Raw genomic sequence first — 26,549 nt, 5'->3', positions numbered from 1 at the left:
CGCTTGCCCATACAAATCACAATAAATTGCTCCATATAAAGGACACACACACCCTAAAGTATTATTATCACTTTGTTTTGTTACATTCTGTATTTTGCGGATTGGCGACACCTGCGGGGCTAAAATGGTCGCTTTTAAGAAACATGACATGAATCATAATATGATTCATTTTTCTAAAATCGCAAAATGCAACTCTGCTTGCAATTCATTTCTGTATTTTTGTACTGATTTGACATTTGTCAGTTTGTCAGTTTTGGCAATTCATTTGCTGAATTGATTGAGAGGAATTGCTAAACAAGCTGTTTTAGCCCCGCAGTTTGTGCATGTTCCCTATTCGAGTTCCAAGCTCTCACAAGTTCAGCGTCATGTAGCAGCCCCGGTCGCAGGGTTGGATCTATATTTTGTATGAGTGTATAGGCCACTTTAATTTTACCCATACCTATGTACGAACGAACACTGCCGCTTTTTTTTCTTTGTCTCTTTTGCTTTAATATTAATCTGCTTGTTATCATTATGCTTGTGTAATAATAGCACTAAACTAATAGTCACCTTAGTTAATTTACCATTTAATCAGTTGGCCAAGCGTCATCTAGCTGGTAGTGTTGAAACAAGTCGGCTAAACAACGTATAGCCGCGTGATTGAATGGCGTTGTTCAGTCAAAAAAAAGTTTGATTGAATGGCTTTTTTAACCAGTCGACTGCGACATGTATATGGGATTGGCGACACCAGTTTGCGCACGTTCCTAATATAAGTTCTAAACTCTCTTAATTTCAGCATCATGATTCATGAATCCCCAGCCGTGTAAACCCAGCCTATCCCCATCACGGGTTAAGGGCAGGCGATATCAGTGATGGACAGTATCAGGCGTTATCGCCACTCCAGATACCATAAAATTGAAGCTGTACTTCTCTGACCAGTTACTTCAATCGCGGACGTACCTGCAACGCGGTCAGAATGCACTGTGAGTACATAGGCTATTATTTTACTAATTTATTTTAGGCTAACTTAGGAACGATAAAAAGTAATTGAAACAAAAGTCATCAGTTTTTTTAATTCAATTTAAGAGCTTGTAATAAAAAAAAGTCATTATTATTTGTCATAAGAAATTAGATATGAAAGTATTTTAAACAATCGGCCAAGTGCGAGTAGGACTCGCGCACGAAGGGTTCCGTACCGTTATAGAGCAAAAATAGGCAAAAAAAATGTGTTTTTATTTTATAAGGGAGAAAGTCCTAAAAATTCAATAGTCTGACAGTTCACAGTATACACCCAAATCACGTAGTACCATCGCCATTTTAGACCTCGATGGGTCGAATAGAGTGTCGAAAATACAAAGGGTTAAAGTTTTGGAGCGAAAAAACTACTCTTTTCATGAGATACCATAATGAAGGTTTGAAATAGTTACGGCTTTAAAAATCAATGTTATAGGAATTAGCAGTTAGTGCAGAAACGTTTCAACTTTCAATTTACAAAATAGTGCACTTTTGTTCACAAGAATGACTCATTGCAAACTTAGCGCGGATAAGTATTACATAACTAATACAAAAGATTTCTTAACTCTATAAAAATTTACAAGAGGTGTACAGAAATGGTTAAAACTCATTTGAAACACTACAGTTAACTCATTTTCTTCATACAGTTCTTCAAAATACCTGATACTAGTAATGTGGTGCGGAACTTAAAAATATTATGCTCATGTCAGCAATTGATATGTCAGGTGTCAGTCATAAAACATTTAAAGAATAAGGTGGATAGCGTTATGTAATAACAGGTATTATCAGATTATAAACGACACTTGAGAGAATTCGAGAAAATAAGCTTCAAAGATTTGAAACTTATAATTGTCGCGTATATGTATGTTATGATTTTTTTTACTGTTAATTAAGATGTAAGTATATAAAGTAAAGGTTAATTATATAGAATATATTACTGTGTAGAATATAATTTAAAAGATACAGCCATTTTTCCGCTTAATTCGTTAATATTTTATAGCTATATTCAGGTAAATTAAATTTGTCATTATCGTAGGTACTACCTAACAATACGACATTATTGTCGTTTGTTTATTTAATACGATTTATTTTAAAGTGCAATAAATATAAGATTAAATCCAAATATTATTTTAATGCAAATTTCTCAAATTAAATAAAATTTATACAGTTTATCTAAAGATGATATTGTATTAATCATTACGAAAATAATCATACATAAATTTGAATAGTTTTTTTATTATCAAATACCTCACAAATATTTGCTTGTCTCGCTATCTGAAAATAAATGCGAAAGTGTGTCAGTATGCCTGTTTGTTACCTCTTGACGCACAAACCGCTAAATCGATTTTGCTGAAATTTGGTATGGAGATAATTTGAGTCACAGCATACTTTTTGTCCCAGAAAAATGTACGGTTCCCGCACGATAAACGAATTTTGGCGCAACAGAGTTGCGGGCGTCGTCTAGTCAGATTGTAATAATTAAAATGGCACTTTTTCAACATAAAAAAAAAAAAAAAAACTTAACGTTCAATGATAAAAAATGAATGTAAGTAGCTACTTAATTAATTTTTATTCTTCTAATCTACATATTCTATATCAAAATCTGCTGCTATTTTAGGCGGTTAGTTCGTTATTGCGTTTTGAAACGGATTATCTCCAACTTTTGTGGATATAATTCGTTTATGCATTTTAAATTCCTGTTTGTATATTTTGTAACAGCGCATAATTCTTTAATACCTGCGTTACTAAATTGTGCAAAACTTCTAACAAATTTTGACATGTCGCTTAATTCACCCCTTATTATAAGGCACTAGGATTGACTTTTGAATAAGTACTAACAAAATTAGCTGAATACGTCATAGTTAATGATGCCTGGAATCGATCTGCATTCCTATCTATTTTTTTTTTTATTTTGTCGCTTGATTCGTTATTACATAACGCTGGCCAGATTTTTTGTAAGTAATCCACTCCCAAACAGAGTTTTAATTTTAAATTTTTATAATATGATTTTTGTCGTCTTTAAATGTAAATATAGCTCAGTCGAACCTCAAACTAATCTGAAACTGTGTTCATTAAGTTTTAACCATCATTAAATCTACACTTTTAAGTCAACGAAGATTCTATGTAGATAATAAAAAACCATCACACAAAACCGACATCAAAAGTATATTTATAACAATAGATAGGTACGCCATTACAATATGAAACAAGGTTGAGAAATCAATTTTTACACCGCCTATATTATCTGTATTTTGAAGAGCTCTTATTGATAAAATATCTTATTATTGTCGAGATACAAAGAAAATAGATAGGAATATTTCGTAACATATTGTTTTCCCTGGCGGAGCAAATAGAAATACCTACTTGAATATTTTTATAACGAGTATTCTGTTATAAGAAATATTCTCAATACCTAATAACATGCAACTACTTACACGGTTAGCCGGTAAATGTAATATTATATTTATTATTTAATATAATCCATACTAATATTATACACGCGAAAGTGTGTATGTCTGTTTGTCCATTATCTCTTAATGCTCACCGCTTAACCGATTTTGCTGTTTGACTTTGAGTCTCGAGAAAGTATTTAAATAACAAGCAACAATAATTTTTAACCGTGCAAAATGTACGGTTTCTACGCGAACAAACGAATTTTGGACGTAACGGAGTGGCGGGCGTCTCTAACTAGTCTGTACTAATATTATAAATGCGAAAGTATCTCTGTCTGTCTGTCTCGCTTTCACGCCAAAACTACCGAACCGATTGTAATGAAATTTTGTATACAGATAGTCTAAGGCCTGAGAAAGGACATAGGCTATTTTTTTACTGGTAAAAAGCGTTGTAAGGAGGTGAAAACGCGTAAAGAATCATGGCCAAACTTGTATAGGAGCTGGACTCGAATTTATTTTTTGATGTCCCAAAATAAACTTTAGTTAGATTTGGTTGTTCTTATGCTCTAAACATTATTCCGTTTGAGAATTATGTCTAAATAGCCACGATTTTTTATAATAATTAATAACGTTTACAATTATTTTGAGGTTAGACTTAAGAACTACCTTTTTCCCGACTGCGGTGTGGCCTACAAGTGTATATTCGGCGATCTCGTTTCTAATTATTTCAATTTTTCCTAGAGTATTACCCAAATAATAGAACGAATGCGAATGATCGCCGGCTGTCAGAACATAACTAAATCAAAATATATTGATCTTTTTTGTGGCTATTTATAGACACATTTCTAATGATTTTCGATGCCTTAAAATATTAGGGAATCTTTGCTACTAATGGCATATCGGGACGCCACCGCCCCTGTTCCGTACCTGGTACGATTTGGCCATTGTTCTTTGTTCAAATTAAGTTAGTTCCAAAAATTCATAATAGATGACGCCGTGCGTCTCCTACATCGCCCTAACGCTTACCCAAAAGTCTTTCTATAAGAGGTGGTATTATCTTACATTCGATTTTCGATTTTTTTTTTCGATTGTTATTTCTTTATTACGTTATTTAATAAATCAGTACTTTATATTCTATGCAGTGACGTAACCTTAAACCTATCAATGATAAATAGTTTATGGGTAAAGTTGTGTAATTGGGGGGCTAAATAAGCTTAAAAATTTGGCATAAAATATAAAGATTAAAATTTAATTTCAAAAATTGAAATATTATGTGCACACTGCACAGCTGCTTTGATTTAAGGGGTACCAGGGTTGTTTTTATAAAAGATTTTGACACCAATTTTGTTGACATCGCGCGCTATAAACTGAAGTCCACGCGGACGAAGTCGCGGGCAACAGCTAGTTGTAAATAATCATAAAAAATATGGTAATGGAAGCAATTAATAACTTTAGATAAGTACCTATAATAATTGAATGCTAAAGGCTTAAGACTTGAAAATATAGTTTCGAGAGTCGAGATCGCAACGAACGTCGAACGTTAAAATCTATTCTTTTCTGTTTTTTACTTGTAGTGTTGTAAAAGCTAAATTATTTGTATACGGGTAAATAGTAATCCCACCAAAAATATAAATGTTAAATCCTTTTGTCTATGTAAAATATTAAAACAAAATAAAATTACTATCTAAGAGGGGCTCCCATACAACAAACGTGATTTTGTTTGCCTTTTTTGCTCTACAAGGTGTAACAAAAATAGGTGATAATACTTTAGGGTGTGTATGTGTTCCTTATAGAGAGTACACTGTGAAAGTAGCAGCGCTGAAAGACCAAAATTTTTTTTCACTTTTGTATGGGAAAACTCGTGACGCTCGGGCGCTTGCCCATACAAAAGTGAAAAAAAAAAAAATGTCTTTCAGCACTGCAGCTTTCACAGTGAACTCTCTATAAGGAATACATACACACCCTAAAGTATTATCACTTATTTTTGTTGCACCCTGTATATCAATAATGGCAAAAGGTAGGTACTTGAATTTTTGTCAAAGTACTTAGTTATATGTGTACTTACTATAATAATTAGTAATAATGTTAAAATTAAATAAAAAATTAAGAGGGGCTCCCATACAAAAAACACAATTTTGGCGTAGTTTTGCTCTATAACGGTACGGAACCCTTCGTGCGCGAGTCTGACTCGCACTTGGCCGATTATTTTCCCTCATGTCCCTTTGTTCCCCCTAATCTTTAAAACTATATGCAACGAATTTTGATGCGGTTTTCTTTAATAGATAGGTAGAGTGATTCAAGAGGAAGGATTATCTGGGGGCACAGCAGTGCCCCAGCCAAGCTTTTTAGCAAAGGCACGCCCGCACCTACTTTTCTCGAAGCCGTTCGCGGCTATTTCACACCCCCTTTACCTTCGATGTTAACAAAGCTAGGGATTTAGAATTTCGGTCACTAGGAGAAAGTATTAGAACTAGCTTAACATCTTAATTACATGAAATTTCGATAAATAGTTTAAAAGTTACGGATGGTCAAAGTTACTACACTTTGTCACTCACTGACTGACAGATCATCAAAATTCTAAGGAACTTCTAGCAGACTTAGAACCTTGAAATTTGGTACCCGGATAGGCCTTTACGGACAGTTTCGTTTTATGTACAGTTTCATTGCAAAAAGTCGCTTCCGCGACGGTATAAATTGAGCCTAAAGTAGGCCATAAACGAACCGGTGCACCTGACAGGTCTGCCTGTGCAGTTACGCCTGACAAGCAAAACTTGCATAATTCTGTAACATACACGCTCCGGTTTACCTGAACAGTTGACCTGCTCAGGCAAACCTGTCAGGTCCACCCTTGCGTGTATGACCTGCTTAAAAGAAACATACTTACATTTTTCATGTTCATGTGAAATCTATCTTTGCAGCGATAATCCTCCTCTTTGCGCTGGCGGCGTGCGCTTCAGCCGTCTCAATCCCCCTGAGACAGAATCCGGAGACGCTGTGCATCGGTCAGGAGAACTTCCTTCGCATCGCTGACGTCCAGAGTTGCGTGCACTACTTCCAGTGCTATGCCGGTCGCTCCTATCTCATGCAGTGCCCTATGGACACGTGGTTCAATGAGCAGGAACAGGTATTTACAATTTTTTTGATGCGCAGGGGAAACCCTTTATACCCATAAACTTAGCTTTTATGAGGCACATCCCCAACCCGGGCGACCCGCCCCGGAATGGGCCTCAGTTAAGCACCCCGGGGGTATGTGGGACTACTTTTTGAAAAAAAGAAGTATCAACACTTTTAATACGAACACTTTTGGTACGAAGTTCCTTATCACGCGTTGCGAAAGGGGGCTCGACGGAAAAAAATCATACGAAAAGTTGTAACTACACTTTTTGCCACATACATAGAAGATAGATACCGCATGTCCCACTTCGCGGTACCTATCTTCTTTAGTCATTCAATTAAATGGTGTCATTCAATGAATGCGCTAGCCATTCAATCGAAACGCAGATTGAACCAGATGACTGCGACATATATAGCGCCTAGAATTGAAATTTAATATACCTACCTCTAGAGATCAATATTGTTTTACTCGTAACTATATTATCTTTTGTCAAAACTACGAAATTAATATTACACACATACAGCAGCTTATAATATTATAATGTATTATAATATTATAAGCTGCTGACATAATTATCTATTATTGTGGTTTAATGCTATACTAATTTCCAGCTAATTTTAATTCTTATCTTTCAGATTTGTGATCGATCTGAGGCACCGGAAGGATGTTTGGTAGAGCCGCAGCCGGAACCACAGCCCGAACCAGAGCCGGAACCCGAACCAGAGCCGGAAACCGAACAAGAGCCGGAACCCGAACCAGAATCCGAGCCAGAACCTGAACCAGAACCGGAATCTGAGCTAGAACCAGAACCAGAGTCAGAACCCGAACAAGAAGAGTTACAAATGGAATCTGAGGAAGATTCTCAGGAAGCTCCTGAAGACAGTGAAGAGGAGGATGAGATAGAAGAATTAAAATTACACCGCCATGATCACGAGGAACACGATGACCACCACAACCACCATGACGATGATCATCACGCTCATCATCACGATCATCATCACGAGCACAACCATGATCATGAAGTTGAAGGATCAGGTGAACCTGAAAGTTCGGAAGAGGATGATGCTGTAGTAGGGCTGATTAGAGCTAGGTTCATTAGACAACAGGAAGAAATTGAAGAGGAAGAAGAAATTGAGGGTCTTAAAGCCGTAAAACGTCAAAATGACGATGGCGACTTAGAAGATGAAAAAGAAAATGACGATGAACTAGAAAACAAGCAGGAAGAAATTGAAGATGATGAAGACATTGAAGTGGAAAGGCACAGAAAATCAACAAAGCAAGATGATGGGGAAAATGAAGAAGAAGACGAAGAGGAACCCAGCAGACAGGAGGAAATAGAAAATGACGAAGAGGAGCAAGTTGAAGACAGGAAAAAGACACGAAAACTTAAACAAGAAGAGGTTGAAGAAGACAATGAGGAAGAAGTTGATAATAGACAAGAAATAGTAGAAGAAGAAAACGAGGAAGTTGATAGCAGACAAGAAGAACAAAATGATGAGGAAAACGACCAAGAAGACTTAGTGAAGAAGCTATTCAGATTTGTCAAACAAGAAGAACAAGACGAAGAGAATGAGGATAGTGAACAAGAAATTTTTAAGAGGTCTCGCAGGTCACTTCAGAAGCAAGAAGAGCAAGATGAGCAAGATGAGCAAGATGAGCAAGATGAGCAAGAAGGTGATGAAGTGGAATTAAGACAAGAGGAAATTGAAGGCGAAGATGAAGAAGAAGAGTTGAATAGGCAAGAAGAAATTGAAGAGGAAGAAGATGATGAAATGAAAAGGCAAGAAGAAATTGAAGACGAGGAAGATAATGAAGAAATGAAAAGGCAAGAAGAGATGGAAGATGATAATGAGGAAGAAATTAGCAGGCAAGAAGAAATCGAAGAGGTCGATGAGGAAGAATCGAAAAGACAAGAAGAAATAGACGAAGAAGAAGAGCAGGATGAACCCCAAAGGCAATCCTTTTTCAAAAGAATTTTCCGAGTTTTCGTTTGAAATGTTTGCATATTTCAGAAGCTTTTCCACTAGGAACGCTGTCTTGAAATGAAGTAGGTAGAAATAAATTATTATTACATTTAAATAACGATAATAATTATTAATTATGTTAAGCGCTTGCGCGATTAGGATCACTTTGTGCAATTTTGTAAATAAACTGACGTGAGAAGTATTTAATGCAGTTACATGTTTTATTCCCCCCCCCCCCCCTCCCCGATAGTTTCCCGCCCTTACTTTTTAAACAGATATAAAATATTAAAAAATCATGTTGAGATTTAGATTATAATCACGTTATAGGATATTTGTATGAAATTTAAATTAGGTTATTCTCATTTTTTTAGTCTCGTTTCTCATCTTGGTATTTACTAAGGAGCTCGTAGAAAATCTTCATAAACACAAAAACTTTATTTTTTTAATTGCCTTAAGGTAAGTACATACTTTATGAAAATATTTAGTATGGGATGATAGTCTGGATTCTTGGATTACATGGACGGACGCAATAAAATAAGTGGGGTACCAATTTTATCAATTTATTACATCATTATTAGATATACAAAATAAATTTCAAGTACAATAATCATTACAGTTATAAGTAACACAACCAAAGCAAAACATCAAACATGAGACATGTTGCCGTATGGTCGGCCTTAAATGCATAAATATAGTAGGTTATGAGAAAATAAGTACGTTAAGTTCAACTACGATTCCAATTTACACTTACTTAGCCAAAAGTTTTCTTTATTTCTCGAAATAATCGCCAATCCAAAATGTATGGAATTGACATTAGCATACGATAATATTATGAACTCTACATTCGACTCATAATATTATGTGCATTCGATACATTTTGATTGTTGATTCTATACAGAAGAAATAAAAAAGAACGTGTTGGATAAGTCCAGTGAAATCGGCAAAAATCAGATTTCAAAATAAAAAAAAAAGACATTACAAAAATAAACATTAAAAGTCATTATTTATCATTGTTAATGTATTGAATATTAAGGAAAATGAGAATTATTTTGATGCAATCAGTTAAAATGGCCGAAGCTAGAAACACTTGTCGATATTAAACTTTAGAAACAAAGACGATAGAAACTTTTTCCTTACTAATAAAATCAGCAATATGAATAAACTACACAATGTTTTGTCCATGACTGCCAAACATCTCTAAAAGTATCAGACAGGGACCAACTTGTAGTTTCCATATTTTTATTAGTGGTAGAGTGATACAGTATGCAGAGTATGCTTCTATTGAAGACTGATCGACAACGTATTCCTGGCCGTCTAGCCAGTGATTTACGAATTAGAATTAGTCTATGGTACAGTCAAGTTCAATGGTCCACCTCAGTTAAGACCGGCAAGGATGTTTTGGCACGTTGATGACGGGGGGGGTGCAAAACAGCTGACAAACAAAATGCTGAATATACTTAGATCTCATTGACAGAAGGGCCATGGCCCATGAGTATGTAAAATCTGTCTATCGAATAACAATTTGCAATATGACCGCGCCAATACAGCCTTATAGGTCTATAGACTCTAGCCAGTGGTTACACGAGAGATATGTGATGTATATTTCTTAGACTGAGAATACATACAAACGATTAAATTTACTGATGTGGCTGAACCCGTTAAAATTGATATCACAACATTTTGTATATATTTTCGTATCTAAGAATAAATAAGCCTACCCTAAAGCGTATAAGACGTAGCGTATATAGGGCCAAAAGGTACGGTTTCTTACTCTACTTGGTGCGACAGAGGAGGAAGATGCGCCACCACAAAAATATCACTTTGCCGCCGTTTGTCACGCGAGCACGTAAAACATAAAACACATTTACAATAAAAAACAGAGTAGAATACAGTACGAGTTTTAAGTAAATAAATTAAAACTATATACAAAGAGTGCTCGTGTGACAAGGACGGAAACAATTCCGACCGTCAAATCCTTCAGCTCGCTACTATCTCGGTATATACTAACTCGGTAAATATCACGTGAACGAATACATAGTTACAATTCGTTAGTACAAAAGGTTACTGTTTTTTATTCCTATAAAATTTTAAAGCGTGCCCCTAACATTATTGTATCAAATCCATCGTTCAATAAAAAAGTACGAAACGTTCGCTTGTAGAAAAACGGTTGCCGATTTGACTTCAGCTCGGTACAGTTGCTGATTTGACTTCAGCTTGACAGCTGCTGGATTGACTTCTGCTCGTTAGTTGTTGATTTGAATTCAGCCACACAGTTGCTGTTTTAGCCCGCTAGAGGGCGTTGAATCGACTCATGGGCACGGCGAGTGGGTCAAAACAGGCCTATGTCCTTCTTCAAGTTAGTTTGTTTCCACGCGGGCAGCCCTGCAAACTCCTCTTTGGTCATTCCAAACGCCTCCTGTAATTACATAACGGATGTTTTTTGAATTCGTCAATACCTTAACCGAATAAAAGATAGTGCATTAAAAACTAGATTTATTTTTTATTTACAAATACTTTTATTTAGTGTTGAAGTCCTATAACTATTACTTACATGGACATGATGGACTATAATAATAATTTTAAAGTATCTATGAAAATTTTTAATAAGTTTATTATTATAATATTACAGTGCAGTGTGCCGAGTGTGAGTTTTTTGTTTGACATTCGATCGTGAACGCGTTTGGCGTTTACTAAGATTTTGTATGAGATTACTCACTGGGCTGGGCTCACTCCCGTGAGCATCGCTGGGTGGCGCTGTACAAATCCCATACAAAATCTTAGTAAACGCCAAACGCGTTCACGACCGAATGTGAAACAAAAAACTCACACTCGGCACACAGATGAAAATATACTATCAGTACGTAAGTTGATACATACTTCAGCTAGATGGCGGACCTGCGTATTTCGGTCGCGACTTAGGGCGTTTGTGCACTACACGGAATCTTACCATCCGGCGCGGTGCGGCATCCCGATTTCCTACCTTATTTATATGGCAAACGTGAAAGTTATGAACGCTGGACGGTAAAATTCCGTGTAGTGCACAAACGCCCTTAGGCTGGAAGGCACCGCTAAGCTCCGTTCCGTTTCAGTGGAAACGCAGCCTTACGTTAAGTTGACATAATCTAACCAAATTACGCTGATTCGTCAACAGCTGCCTATGAATCAAGTTCTTTGTTAATACATGAATGAATGAACGGCTTCATGTGCTGAAGTTATTATATTCAAAAGTGCATTTGACTTGAACATTATTTGGAAAAGTAAGGTCGATTTATTTAGAAATAAGTGGAACAGTATAGATCAATATTGTAGAAGCTTATTGCCTCATATTTTGTCACGTTTCAATCGACAGCGTCGAATGTTAAAAAACAGACATTTTTTAAAGCAACCTTAATAAATATTGTGTTTTTGTGTTTTATAATAACTGGCACTGTCCAATCACTGGTTATTTACCCTACTTTATTTTAAATTGAAAACTACTAAAAAAGTTGCATGTACGGGGAGACATAATGAGGTCACATCAACATTTTTGGGATGGTCGAAACTCCAATATGCAGCGTGACAAGGACGTGGTCTTGTCGGACAAGCAGTTTTTACATTAACTTGATTAAACAAATTTGAATAAAATTAAAGTTGTATGCACGAAGAGCCATAGTGACGTAATATCAACATCTTTGGGCTGTCGGACATTCCATACGCAGCGTGATTCTTGTCGGATAAGTTGATTATAGTTTTTACTTTTTAAATTTATTTTATTAAACAAATATGAAAAAATTAAAGTTGTACATGTGCGAAGAGTCATAGTGACGTCATAGCGACATCTTTGGAGTGTCGGACACTCCATACGCAGCGTGATTCTTGTCAGACAAGTTGACCACAGTTTTTAAATTAACTTTATTAAACAAATTCCAAAAAATGAAAGTTGTATGTACGAGGAGCCATGGTGACGTCATATCGACAGTTCCAGGAGTCAAGCATTCGAAAACGCAACAGCACCGAAATTTTTCGCATAGAAAAGTTTGTCGGACTCATCGTAAACAAGGCACTCACAAAGTGGTAAATTTGTATGTATCAGAAAAAAGTTAGTTCCGTGTACTGGGGGTAGGTGTATAAAATGTTTGAAAATGTCAAGCGTTTATCGCCGTAATCTGTAAATATTTGTTGCCCATATTATATACATCTACAATACCTGGAAGTCCCCATCGGTGAGGTGTTTCTCGAGGTGCTGGGGATCCACGTGGTCCGGGAGGGGGCGGCGCTGTAGCGCGGCTAGAGGCAGCAACGCGCCAGCACCGCTCAGCCGCGCCAGCTCCCGCGCGCCGTCGAGATACGAGCCCGCCTTCCACCCGTGCTGTACAGTATACGTGCTCCCATACCAGTTGTATAAGCTTATAGTAGCAGTGCTGCTATGGCGTTGCCATATATTGATGGACAGCTAATTCGATCAAAGTTTCGAATTTTTACAGTGCTACAGTACAAGAATTGATCGTGAGGAAAAATATCGACTTCAATAAAAAAATACACTTGCAACAGCTGTCTTAAACTGTTGTCAGTTTGTGTTTGTAATGTTTTCTGTAAAGCTATAATAATTTATTCTATCTAATGACTGTCGAGGTTCAAGTTAGCGTGAGTTCTAAGGAATTACTAGCTTAGATTTACTGGATATGACCACGTTATTTGTGATTTTGACCACTAAGCAACCTTGTAGAAATGTAATTTGTTACAGACGCAGTGTTGTAGAGCGCTTAATAGTATAAGCTGTGCAATATTTATAGTATAAAGGCAAATTTACAAGTTAGCTGCAACTTTAAAAACGTCGACTAAAACGAAAAGTACAATACAACTATGTTTCTAAAGGTTTTTGAGAGGCACCAATATTATTGGTTTGGTTGGCTTGGTTTTTCTACGGTAATACATACCTTTCTATTAGTAAAAATATTTACGCCGCGTTAATATTTTTACCAAGTTTTTTCAAGGCGAAGGCCTGTATTTCTTGCCTGTCATAATATAACTACTCAAATGTGCCAAAGACAAGAAGGCTTTACATAGTTATTAACTGTACTTAAATATAATTAAATAAGGATGATAGTCTGACAATTACCATGGAAAATTTTACTGTACTTTCAAAGGTTTTAGTCAACGCCAAATAGCAATATTCATAATATACTTACAGCGATATTCGCTTCGGCGGCCTCATCGTGTTCCGACCAAGTATCGAACAGGTTTGTGAACTGCTGCGGTTCTAGGCCGGCCGCGACGATCCGGATATCCGGCTTTTCAGCAATCCGGCTGTCCGGTTTATCGGCGGTAGCGGTAGGCGGGGCGGTCGGCGAGGCAGGGGGCAGGGCGTGCGAGCGAGATAGCCGCCAATACGCGTCCGCGGTCCGCAGCGCCGCAGTACGCATCGCCTGCCATCGCGACGCGAACGCTCCGACGCCTGGAATATTATTATTCATCAGGCAAACATTCTGGAGATTTCTACGAAATGTGCGTACAACAAATTTACGGAGAGACTACATGAGATATATTGGGAAAGCTTAAAACGACGCTATAAAACTCAGTGAATCAATAAAAATAACAAAAGGAATTGTTGTCATTTTGTCTTAAACTTTTTACTCTATTAGAAATAATACTGTCTGATTTTGAGACGGATTTGTAATGTCTTCACTAACATTTTAAGCAATTAGGAGTTATGATTATGATAATAGGACGTACGTACCTGCGCTGCGCTCGGCGGGCTCTAGCTGTCCGTCCTCGCCGCGCGGCCACCAGCCCTGCCACAACCACAACACGCAACCGTCGTCCGCTAGGAACAACGCTGGAATAAAAAGTACACATAACGTCTTAATCGTTGCCTGCGATCGATAACACATTGATGCAAAAAGTTGTAATCCAGAACCTTTCTGCTAATTCAGAGCCTAAAATACTAGCACACTACATTCCTGATTAATATACGTACCGTAACTAACAGTTGTAAATTTCTAGAATAATTATAAGATTATAGTCCCTACTAACAGCTATTGTTAATTGTAACAAGTAATTATAACAAACTCCACGAATGAGACTGTATTGCATTACACAAGCCACTGTGGTTTTTAATGCTGTTTAAAATAAGCAAAACTGTATCTGATCTATCTAGATTCTAGTAAATAAATAGGCATCAGAGTGACGAAAATCAAAACTTACCAGGTTGCGATGAAGAATACAGCTCTTTTTGTTCGAATGGGAACGGTGTGACCAAACTTTCATGACGTAGGGGAGACAACACTTCGTTCGCTTCGAACTGTCCACCCAGATCAGTGAAATGGAACAGCCTAGGCGTCACATCAGCCGCCGGCTCCTTGCCTACACTCATCACGGAATTGTAGTACTGTTTGTTTGTCACGCCCAAGCCCTCTAGCACCGCCTTAGGCTCCTCCCCTTCTTGGACTTCCGTTATTTTGACGTTGGCAACATTGTTACCGAAGAGATAGCTCGATTGCCGCGCTACTAGCTTGTTTGCCAATTCAATAGCTACTTGCTTCGTATGCTTGAGGCTTCGGGCGCCATGCCAGATGTACATGTTAGTGGTTTCGGTATCAACCAACAGCAATGAACCTCTGCTTCGTAGCTGTCTTATAGAGCAAGGAACTTGAAGAAAGTAGGCCTCATTTGACACATTACCGCGAGTTATGTACAAGCGATAACGGCTCTTATCGACGTTCATCTTCCCCTGATGCACGATCAGTTTCCCTTGGAAGAGATTCAGGAAGGCGGGAGGTTCGTTGCCTTGAGCTACTCTGACCTGCGGGCCCTTTTCCTTATCTAACTCCACAGTCAGCAGGGCTGCGGTACCTTTTTCGTTGGAAGATGCGTCTTTGCCTTGCCAATTAAAGTACGCACACCTGTCCCGACCAGTAACATTATGTTTCGACGGTTTCCCGTTCAGTTCCCGACCCGTCACAGTAATTATATACTCCCAACGGATGATATAGCTGTCTCCGGAGAAGAATTCTCCGATTTCAGCCTCATTTTCGACTTTCTGGTAATCGTTCTCGCGGATGACCCACTTGCAGACCGACTTGGTTTTGATGTCGTAGTGTCTCATGTTCTCCTTATCGTAGTAGTGGGTGCCGCGCCCAATATGGGATCCTTCTAGAATGAGATCAGGATCCTCATACTCATTGGACCACATCTCCTCAGCATCACAGGGGGTTATTTCAACGCTGTTGGTCTTATTCTCCTGAGCTTTAACCTTGATGACGCGAGAATAATCGGGCCAGTCCAGGAATTTCTCCTTGAACAGAATAGTCTCCATGTGTTGCGTAATTTTGGACAGGATGGCCCACTCGGGACGAGATTTTGCGGATTTTACGGACGAGTCGGCCCCCTGCCTGGTTCCTTGGGACGACGCCGCAAAGATCGGATTGATATGACACTCCTCATAATTGTATCCCTCATCAAACATCTCCTGGGCTAGTTGGGCAGCCCTTCTTCGACTCTCTAGGGGCACATTCTTACCATACCAGATATACATTTCGGAGCCGAAGTCAAAAACGATGACCTTGGATTGGTTGAGCATAGCGATCTTTGGCATTTGGCCCCAGTACTCCTGGATTGGGACGAGTTCATCATCTATGACCTCGTAACACATGTTGGTTTGGATGATGCAGGACTCAAAAATCTCGTCCTCCTCCGAGGGACCAGTAGGAGCAGGTTCGTAGTTCTCTATACCCTCGGTGACGCCCAGTAATGACCAGAACTGGTTCCAGTGTTTGTTGGAGTAGTTTTTCATTTGCTCGTCGATTTTTATGATGCCGGTGGAGTTTTTACAGCCCAGGTCTTTGGAATTGATGATGTGCTGAGCGATGTCTGTACTACGGTTCCTAAAATTAACGGTATAAATATAAGTGAAATTTATAAATATTTTTCACCTAATTTAAAATTAATTCCAACTAAATAAGTGGACATTGTGGGCTATAACAGATGTATTAAATCTGGCACATTTATAATAACATTTTATACTATGTTACCGTTGTGTATTGCGTTCACATTTAAAAAATTTAGATGCTGTCATCAAAATCTTTGTTACGTTTGTTTATCTTTGCTGTTTGGAGCCCAATTATCAACAAATACTAGCTTAGCCCTGGGCTCGGAAACCGGTTGCAGAACAAAACCGGTTTTGGTCATTGACCCCAAACTTAAATCGACATCAGTTAAAGGTTGCTTTACCGGTAAAAACCGTTAAACGCAGAATACCGGTTTTTCTTTAATTTCGGTTTTGGTATTAAAGTTTAACCGGTGATTTGCTGCGCGCGACGTTGCCACCCCGTGCACAAGCGAAAAGTAATATTTTGCATCAAGGTATACCATGGTTGCGAAGGTGCTGACGGAACTGATTCCTTATAGATACAAGTTTGGGGGTTTCAGCGTTGTTTTAAGAAGGGAAAGTATATGCTAATATTCAAATTTTATTCATGAGAATTCAGTAGGTAATAGTAATGGACATTGAAATTACTACGTAGTATGTATGTGTGCTGTTCGGTAAATATTATGATTTATGCCTGTTATCGGCAACCATCTCGTTTCAGACAATTTTGATTTGTATAAAATGATTATACCGATTTTAATAGGTAATTAGTTTTCTATTAGGTATTTAACAACCATCAGTTAAAAATGTGCTGTTTTTTTTATTTTACTCGACTTAAAAAGTGTATTTGCTGTATAGTCTAAGTCAGCGGTAGGCAACAGGCGGACAGGTCGAATTACGGACCGCGAAATATTGTAAATATTAATTTAAAAATTTAAAAAAACCTATGGTGTATTCCGAACACTTTAAAGAATTTGCTCCCGTTGGAAATTTAACTTTAAGTTAATTTTTTAACTAATTAGATAAATGTTAATTAGCGAAATTGAAACATGATTCAGACATTATTGTTAAAAAAGTGACAAGTGACGACATCTATCGGAGCCCTGAAAAAACTACTTCGATATCGAGTATCGACTCATCTCTTACCGTCTAAAAGATTACCCAACGAAAAAACAGAGGGCGCTGTCTTGCGTATTTTATCATTTGACAAGAAAAAAGTTACCTCTTTACCATAAAGCAAGGAAATTGTATGCCTAATCTGTACCATAAAGTATCAAAATAAAAAGAGGAAGAAGAAAAAACATGGACGAAATAAAAAGTATACTTGAAAACCTGCAGAAAGAATTAATACAGCAAAAACAAGACATGTATGATATAAAAGAAGACATAAAAAACACAATCAACAGCAATATAAATGAAAAGTTTGCACACCTAGAAAATAAAAACCTCCAATTAAAAAATAAACTTGCAGAACATTCCTTGGAACTACACAAGATTGACAGATTTTTACGACGCAAAAACTTAGTTTTCTTTGGAATTGAGGAAGGAGAAAAGAAGTATCACGATTTGGAATACAAAATAATAAATATAATAAGCAAATACTTTGGACTAAGATTCGAAAACTGTATAGAAGCTGTCAGAAGAATAGGAAAAAAAAGGTGAAAAGACTAGACCTGTTGTTGTTACGTTTATTACATTGGGGCTCAAAATGAAAATTTTACAAAATCAAAAATGCCTAAATGATTCACCCTACTATATCAAACAAGATTTTTCACCTGAAGTCCAGAAGAAACGTAAGGACCTACAACCACAATTGCAACAAGAAAGAGAAGCAGGTAACATAGCCTTTTTTAAAGTATGATAAACTCATAGTGCTTCCTGGAAAAAATAACAACCTTACACAAAATTCCACCAACAAAAGGCTGCTTTCAGAATCACCCGAAACAAATACAATAACTTCATGTAGTGTACAGAACAACAAAAAACAACCAAATAAGAAAAGCAAGACAATTTTTTTTTCTGGGAAAAGGAAATAAAACTAACTCGAAATCTAATATCGAGCAATATGTATTAAAAACTATACACCAAACCAAAGAAGTGTCTTCACCGCACTCAATCAGTAGTGACATGTCTACAGATATAATACAAACTCAAGAAATAAACTGTCAGAAGGCGACCTCTCAACACAGCACGGCTGGTCACCGAGGGGTCAAATGACCAAAACCCTCCACTGCACCCACTATAATTATGTCTGCACCTATGATGTGAGATCCTTATTATCAAATGATAGATTTTTAGACTTTCAAAATGCAATATCAACAAAAAAATATGACATGATTGGCCTTGCCGAGATACGTAGAACAGGTTATGAAATATGCGAAGGTAAGGACCATATATTCTGTTATTACGGAGAGACGAAAGGCAAATGTGGTGTTGGATTTTTGATAAAAAAATACCTTAAAGCAAGCTTAGAAAGTTTCATTGCCATTTCTGAAAGAATATGCATATTACACCTAAAAATTGGAAATACAGACTTATCCATAACACAAGTATATGCACCAACAATTGATGCAAACGAAGGAGAATTAAAAGATTTTTACTCAAAAGTATCAGAATGCCTAAAAAAGTGTAGCAAAAATCTAATAATCATGGGCGACTTCAATGCTAGAGTCGGCACCAAGCAAATTGGCGAAGAAAATATACTGGGCATGTCATGCTTTGGAAAAAGAGATAAAAGAGGTGAAACTCTACTACAGTTTTGCTCGGAAAATAAACTTTTTGTAATTAACAGCCTATTTAAGAAAAATTCCAAAAACTTGTGGACATGGCTCTCACCAAAAAATAATAAGAGCCAGATTGACTACATTCTATCAAACAAGAAAGAATATTTCTCCAACTTTGAAATTATCAACAACTTAACATTTCCAAGCGACCACAGATTGTTAAGAGCCACACTTTTGATAGGCAAGCATAAAAAATCAAGAGCCCAATACAAAAACAAAAATTATACTCTAAGCACTCAGGAAGAACAAGAGCAATTCAAAAATGCGTTTAAGCTACAAGCTTCTAGTATAAAAATCGACAATTATAAAAACTTAGAGACATACTACAAAAAAATCAAAACTACAATTATAGAAAACCTTAAACTTGTTAGTAAAAGCAAACAGAAACATTCTATTTTGTCACAAAATACGAAAACTCTAATGAAACGAAGGCAAGAACTAACTAAGAAAAACAACTTAACAACAGAAGAAAAAAGAGAGAAGTGTTTCTTATATAAAAACATTAAAAAATATATAAAACAAGAATACCAAGACTATAGAATATCAACTATAACAAAACACTTAAGTAAATCAGGAAGTATGAAAAAAGGTCTGAAAGAATTGAACTGATAACTGAATTTAAATAATAACTGAGATATATATGTATAAAATATGTATATAAGAAAAAAAAGTTAAATTAATAAGATCTAGCATGAATATAAACCATACTGTACTAATATATTATGTATATTGTTATAAAAGAAAAAATGGCACAACATTATAATATACTTAAATGAAAACTGACTAATGTTATATATTAATTTATAAAATTACAGAATAACTGTAAATAGTTATTGCAAACTTGTTATATAACAAGATTTGGTATATAAATGTAAATAAATCATGTTGTAATTAATTAGAAATATAGAAATATGGAATGTCTATTTAAAAATGTGAATGTTGTATCTATAAACCATACTGTGTTAATATATTAGGTATGTATATTAAGATTTTAATAAGATTTTAGATGCGAATAATTTAAACAATACTGTATTAATATATTTTATAAAGTAATCATAATATCTATCATAATAATCTACGCAGATGTAATGTAATGTAATCTTTTTAAGGAATTAATAAAGGCTTTTATATTTATATAATTGTTTTGATATCAATGAAAGACATGTAAGTATTAACTAAAAAAAAATCCGCCATTTGTTTATAAAAAAATTATAAACAAATGGACTATTTCGATGCTTTTAACCCTAGATAGCTAACGGGCGGCGCGAACTAATATCGTCATATCTTTTTATTGTCGCGTCCGAATATTTTGTTTCGCTTATTTAACTCATTTGCCGGTGAGGTCGTTACAGTGGCACACTCGTCGTACAGGTAAGTGTCATACTTTTCGGTTTAAGCAGACTTTGCCCGTCGTTTCGACGGGTGGTTAGCTTTACCGTTAGTTTTTCTACTGAAGTGCGTGTAAGTATTTATTTTTGACGTAAACTGTGTTTTTTTTAAGATTTTTACCATTTTTGCGTTTATTTAAGATGCTATAAATAATTTATTAAACCAAGAGCTTAGTAAAATAAATATTTAGAAGAGTTTTTTCTAAACAGCCATCGACTATAGTGCGCAGAGCAGCTGTTGTCGTCGGGCCAAGCTTCTTTGAAGGGAATAGAGAACGAAGAAGAGTATTTTCCAAATTTTCCAAGAGAAAAACGGAAAAGAAAAATACGTGGGAAATGCTACTACAAGAAAAGCGTATGACCAAAAGTATATTTTGCTATAATTGTAAGGGAGCAATATGACATGGACATAAAATAAATTTTTGTATCACATGTTTATTTTATTTTTTATTACGTTTTATATTTCTATGTGCCATATAATGATAAAAAAACTGATTGTTTTGTTTTGAGTATTATTTTATTTTGTTTAAGAAAAGTTTGATTGAGAATGTTCCTATTTTTTTAGAGGTCTAAGAATATTGCTAAATGAATGAATATTGCTAATAGACTCGAGTATTTTAAGCTCTTTTCACCCGAAAGTAGACGCAACAGTGCTGACATTGTGTACCTGTCGAAATTAATGAACGGAGTCTTAGACACCCCTGGACTGGTAGAAAAATTGTATGTGGCTGTGCCACGGCCAGGTAGCCGCATACATAACAGGAAAACTTTCAACTTACCTTGCTCTCGAACAAACTATAGTCAACATGCACCGTTGTACCGTATGTGTTCTACCTACAATAAAATCTGTAGCGAAATAGATATATTTAATGTAACCATTCACTCTTTGAAATCATCATTACTTCAAAAATATGTAACTAAATAATATTATTGTTAACTAGCATTTAAATTTTTATAAATGACTGTTAATGTACCTACCTATTGTTAATTTTTTGATGGATGCAGTGTTCACATTGAGAGGGCCAAACACTAATGTTATGTATTAAATAATGCCTTTTTATGTTATCTGTAAAGTGTCTGGCAGGTTTTGTGAACCTTAATAAAAAAAAAACTTGTTTCAAAAGTAAATAAAAACTGTAAATATTCAAAGTGTTGTTTTATTAATAAGCTCATCATGTTTCTGTTAAAAAAATCCAGGTCCAGAAAGTGGTAAAATCTCAATAAAAATACTCATTTTTTTAATGCCCGTCGTTTCGATGGATGGTTATCTTAAACAGGGTCTCCCAGAAGGTTAGCTATCTAGGGTTAAATATATATTTTTTTAACTTTATGCTCTTGAAAATATTATGATTTTTAGAAACAAAATTGTTACTTAATAACAATATTTAATTGTTTATAATCGTTTTTTAATATTTCTATTGTTTAAATTATTAGTTAAGAAAAAAATTTCCTCTTAAAATCATAATTGACCGTCCTCAATATGGTTACAAAAGCAAAAAAACAAGCCCAAGCGGGTCTATAACAATAGATTTCCAAGAATCCGCGATCGAAGGATTAATCGGTTAATTTGGGTTTCAGAATCGTTTGTGTGTTAGTAACCGGTAACCTATACCATTTGGGTTACGTAAAAACCGTTCGCTTGTTTAACCGGTAAATAAAAGAACGATATATTTACTGGTTTTTAACCGAAATAAACCGGTATTTTCAAACCGGTTCCGAGCCCTGAGCTTAGCAGCTCAGTCACGTCATTAGCATGACAATATTCAACAAATCCGGCTATTATAACTGCCAATCGCCACATGGCATATGGCATACGGACACTGGACATACCTCTCAATGACGTTGGCATATAGCCCGATGTATAGGTAGAGCTGATCGGGGGTAACCAGCAGGTAGCAGTCACCGCGGTTCACGTTGCTGTGAATAGGTTCAACTAGGCGAGTCTGTGAAGTTAACATAAAAAGATTTGAGTAATCAAAAGATATACTATATAAAAGTTGCTTGTTATTAGACGTACTGTTTTTTTTTTTTTGCAATAACATAGCAAAATGTGGTCAGAAATGGCAGTTACAACACTCGAAAATTAATAAAATTAATTTACAATACTTTCAGCAGCAGCAAGCAGTTCAGCGGTTTAAGCGTGAAGAGGTAGACAGACATACACTTTTCACATTTATGACATTCAGTGAGGAAGTATGGATAAGGATATTACCTGCACCCTCCGTCGCCCCTTCACGTGCAAAAGCATAAGGTCCCGAGTTCCCTGCGCGGGCGCCTGTGCCGCGCTGCGGAGCGCCACGCTAGAGAAGTCCTCCTTACTCGCCAGCGCCGCTAGGGCTTCGGCCGCCAGACCCACGTTGCCTGTTACTGTAAATAGAACATAATTTTAGATATTTTAAATAGGCTACTTGACCTATATTCAATTTCATTGAACAAATACATATTTCTAGTAGAACTTGGCCGAGGAAACCGTATTTCACCCTTATCATCAAATAAAAGCTTATGATTGATAAATAAAGTCGATTTAAAAATATAATTTTATGAAAATAGGAATTGTACTGACGAAAACGCTTTTGCGGTACTTCCGAATTGGATGTGACGTCATTCTATTCGTAGTTTAATATCTTTTATTTATCACGCTCGTTATATATTGTAAGTTTATTTGTACATAAATAATAAAAATAAGCCTAGAAAGATTTGTAAAATATTTTTTCTTGAATAATTCAAATAAAACATCAGTTTTATAAATCATCTCCATTTATTGTAGACGGGAAACGAAATGGCCAAAACTTTTCTCCAAAAGTTTTCAACATTACTAATGGTTTCTAATTTATTATTTAATTGTTTTATAATTTTTGGGCATTTTAAGACGCGTTCATTTACCATATAAAAAAATGTTCAATAAAGAGAGCTTAAATACAAAACGTATGACGTCACACTATGGCGGACAGTGTTTTCGCCTTTATAAGGCATATTTTTCAAGTAACATTTTTATGGGTTTCTACTGTGTAAAATATTAAAATATTAGTTTTTTTTTGTAATAATGAATGATTATGAAGCGATTAGCATGTAGAAAAAAATGAGGTCAAGTAGCCTATTAAATCGCCTCGTGGTAAACAATGCATATTGCACACCGTTGCGCAGAGCAATTACGATTCTTAGCAGATATATTGCATACAGCAAACGTTCGCAAATTGTCGTGCAATTGGTTGCTAATCGCTTAAAACTTATATTATACGGTGGAAAAATACGCAAAAGACAACATAACAACAGCAAATATTGTGATATATTTGTCGCAAGATATGCAATCGCCAGCGCCGCCAGGGCTTCGGCCGCCAGACCTACGTTGCCTGTAAATAGAACATAATTTTAGATATTTTAAATAATATCGCCTCGTGGTAAACAATGCATATTGCACACCGTTGCGCACAGCAATTACGATTCTTAGCAGATATATTGCATACAGCAAACGCTCGCAAATTGTCGTGCAATTGGTTGCTAATCGCTTAAAAAAACGTATATTATACGGTGGAAAAACAAGCAAAAGACAACATAACAACAGCAAATATTGTGATATATTTGTCGCAAGATATACAATCGCCAGCGCCGCCAGGGCTTCGGCCGCCAGACCTACGTTGCCTGTTACTGTAAATAGAACATCATTTTAGATATTTTAAATTATATCGCCTTCTGGTAAACAATGCATATTGCACACCGTTGCGCAGAGCAATTACGATTCTTAGCAGATATATACAGCAAACGTTCGCAAATTGTCATGCAATTGGTTGCTAATCGCTTAAAAAACTTATATAAAACGGTGGAAAAACAAGCAAAATACAACATAACAACAGCAAATATTGTGATATATTTGTCGCAAGATATGCAATCGCCAGCGCCGCTAGGGCTTCGGCCGCCAGACCTGCGTTGCCTGTTACTGTAAATAGAATATAATTTTAGATATTTTAAATTATATCGCCTTGTGGTAAACAATGCATATTGCACACCGTTGCGCAGAGCAATTACGATTCTTAGCAGATATATTGCGTACAGCAAACGTTCGCAAATTGTCAAGCAATTGGTTGCTAATCGCTTAAAAAACTTATATTATACGGTGGAAAAACAAGCAAAATACAACATAACAACAGCAAATATTGTGATATATTTGTCGCAAGATATGCAATCGCCCCGATGAGTTCCTATTTCGATTTTATGTACAAAAATTAAATCAAGAGTGCAGACTTTTCACTTGAAGCGCAAAAAATAAGTTGGGTTGATAAATTAGTAAAATGTTGATAATATTCTATGATTTTCTATGATTATATGCACTGTAAATAAGTTTTACAATGCATATAATTAGAGAGATAAAGAGAGAGCACTTATCCACGCATCTAGCTCTCTAAGGACTATTTTACCATGGTGAGGCGAACGAATATGATCTTTAGGCACTGATCTCCATTATACAAGTACAAATATGCTGGATCTATGATACCTACTTTTTTTTGTGCCATTTGAAGCGGAATCAGCGCCCCCATTATTAGGACCGAAAACTAAATTTGACGTAACCATTGGTAACCATGTATGTATTTTAATTCACTATGGCTTAATCGTTCGAATTGTTTTCGTGTTTTTAAAGTGTTTTACGCGGTACGGTACAAAAAGGGATGTGGGGTTACATTTCACAAGTATAATAATATATTTACATAGATATCGATAAGTTTTATCGACAGAAAACTCTTTATTTTTTATCTTATTGTTTATCAAAAATTGGTAAAACAAAGGTGAACAAATATGTAATGAAAACGGTATAATAAGATTAGTGCCACATTTTTAAGTGCCTATATTATCAATAAAAGTTTAATATCGTAGAAATGAGCTGTTAAAATCACTTACTTGTGACCGATAACCGATTTTTATACAGACAGGTTTCCGTCTGACGAAGGAAGACTGGAATTATGGTTGCAAAAATTGAAAAGCCTGGTTAGCGTCCGAAAATTGCTACTACCGCTTGCCGTTACTATTTGAAGTGTACAAACGTTCTCTGTGAAAATACAAGGCGCAAAACTACCATTTGATCGTGATTATGTTTGGAAAATTTATTTCAGCGTCTACTCTTTCTTGACAGACTGTAACTGTGTAACGGTAACTAATAAAATATAATGTTAAACTATCGCACATATATTTTTATTATTTATAAATACCTTACCTACTCCACCCCAATAAAAATGTACTTATTCAAACGTTCCATATTTATTTATGGATCGCATTATCCAATTAGTTAATTTCCCTCACACTTCTGCAATCAGCGCCCAAATGGCGAAAATCAAATGAGATAAAGTAAATCGATAAATAAAAATTGGCTTGCTAGATCCATAACTAAATAGGAAACTTTTATATTATTACTAGACTTTCCGCGCGGCTTCTCCCACGTAAATATCTAATTAGACAGACGAATTGGTCCACAAAACATAACCTATATAATCCTTCACGTTATACATTCCCCCGCTTTTTCCACATTTTCCTCTATTTCTTAGCTCCTATTAGTCTCAGCGTAATAAAATATATAAAATGGGCTGTCTAACACTGAAATAATTGTTCAAATTGGACCAGCAGTTCCTGAGATTAGAGCTGAACGCTCTTTCGCTTTATAATAATATATGATGAGATTAGTTAGGGTCTAATCACACAAAACACTTATTCAGCTTTGTTCAGTGTTAATACGATGCACTGTAGCACTACTTTGATAATATTAGAAATGAAATTAGAAAATACAATACAACAAAGTTTTCGTTAGAAGCTTATCTTCAGTTTTGTTTTTAGTTTTTCGTAGTGCTAACTGGTAAAAATAAATGGATTATAGATAGGTACTGCTACTTCACGTTATCTACGTATGAAATTGTTGTTAATTTATTAAGCCTATCTAAATTACGGAGAGGAAGTCTGTAATCTTTAATACAAATATGTAGTGTTTGTATTATTCAATTTAATATTTTTGTCCTAATGGTCGACATTATCTGAATCTGGAAACATTTCATCGATAATAGAAAAGACAGTTGTACATCACTAGTAT

General features: G+C 35.9%; 2 protein-coding genes across 8 annotated transcripts in view; one reads left to right on the top strand and one right to left on the bottom strand.

Annotated features, from left to right (window-relative positions):
- Positions 1 to 817: 817 nt before the first annotated feature.
- On the top strand, positions 818 to 8,656 carry LOC121739026 (ABC transporter F family member 4-like). The gene is made up of 3 exons (XM_042131340.1): positions 818 to 962; positions 6,305 to 6,510; positions 7,137 to 8,656. The coding sequence occupies exons 1-3, from the start codon at positions 956 to 958 to the stop codon at positions 8,493 to 8,495; spliced, it is 1,572 nt and encodes a 523-aa protein (XP_041987274.1). The 5' UTR covers positions 818 to 955; the 3' UTR covers positions 8,496 to 8,656.
- Positions 8,657 to 9,009: 353 nt separating this feature from the next.
- LOC121739025 (supervillin-like) overlaps positions 9,010 to 26,549 on the bottom strand; it is a 246,601-nt gene continuing 229,061 nt past the window's right edge. For all 7 annotated transcript variants that reach the window (XM_042131332.1, XM_042131333.1, XM_042131336.1 and 4 more), the window contains 7 exons: positions 22,695 to 22,849; positions 22,313 to 22,425; positions 14,649 to 16,327; positions 14,182 to 14,280; positions 13,634 to 13,899; positions 12,652 to 12,813; positions 9,010 to 10,881 (listed from right to left, as the gene is read on the bottom strand). In XM_042131332.1, coding sequence (XP_041987266.1) covers positions 10,795 to 10,881; positions 12,652 to 12,813; positions 13,634 to 13,899; positions 14,182 to 14,280; positions 14,649 to 16,327; positions 22,313 to 22,425; positions 22,695 to 22,849 — 2,561 coding nt within the window. In that variant the 3' untranslated portion in view covers positions 9,010 to 10,794. The remainder of the gene's footprint in view (positions 10,882 to 12,651; positions 12,814 to 13,633; positions 13,900 to 14,181; positions 14,281 to 14,648; positions 16,328 to 22,312; positions 22,426 to 22,694; positions 22,850 to 26,549) is intronic.

This window comes from Aricia agestis, chromosome Z (assembly GCF_905147365.1).
Source record: "Aricia agestis chromosome Z, ilAriAges1.1, whole genome shotgun sequence".
Taxonomy (NCBI): Eukaryota; Metazoa; Arthropoda; class Insecta; order Lepidoptera; family Lycaenidae; genus Aricia; species Aricia agestis.
This window is presented reverse-complemented; position numbering and strand designations above follow the sequence as displayed.

Excerpts from the sequence above, each read along its gene's own strand:
- LOC121739026 (XM_042131340.1), top strand. Across the intron at positions 6,511-7,136 it reads GGTTCAATGAGCAGGAACAG|ATTTGTGATCGATCTGAGGC; the intron begins GTATTTACAATT and ends CTTATCTTTCAG.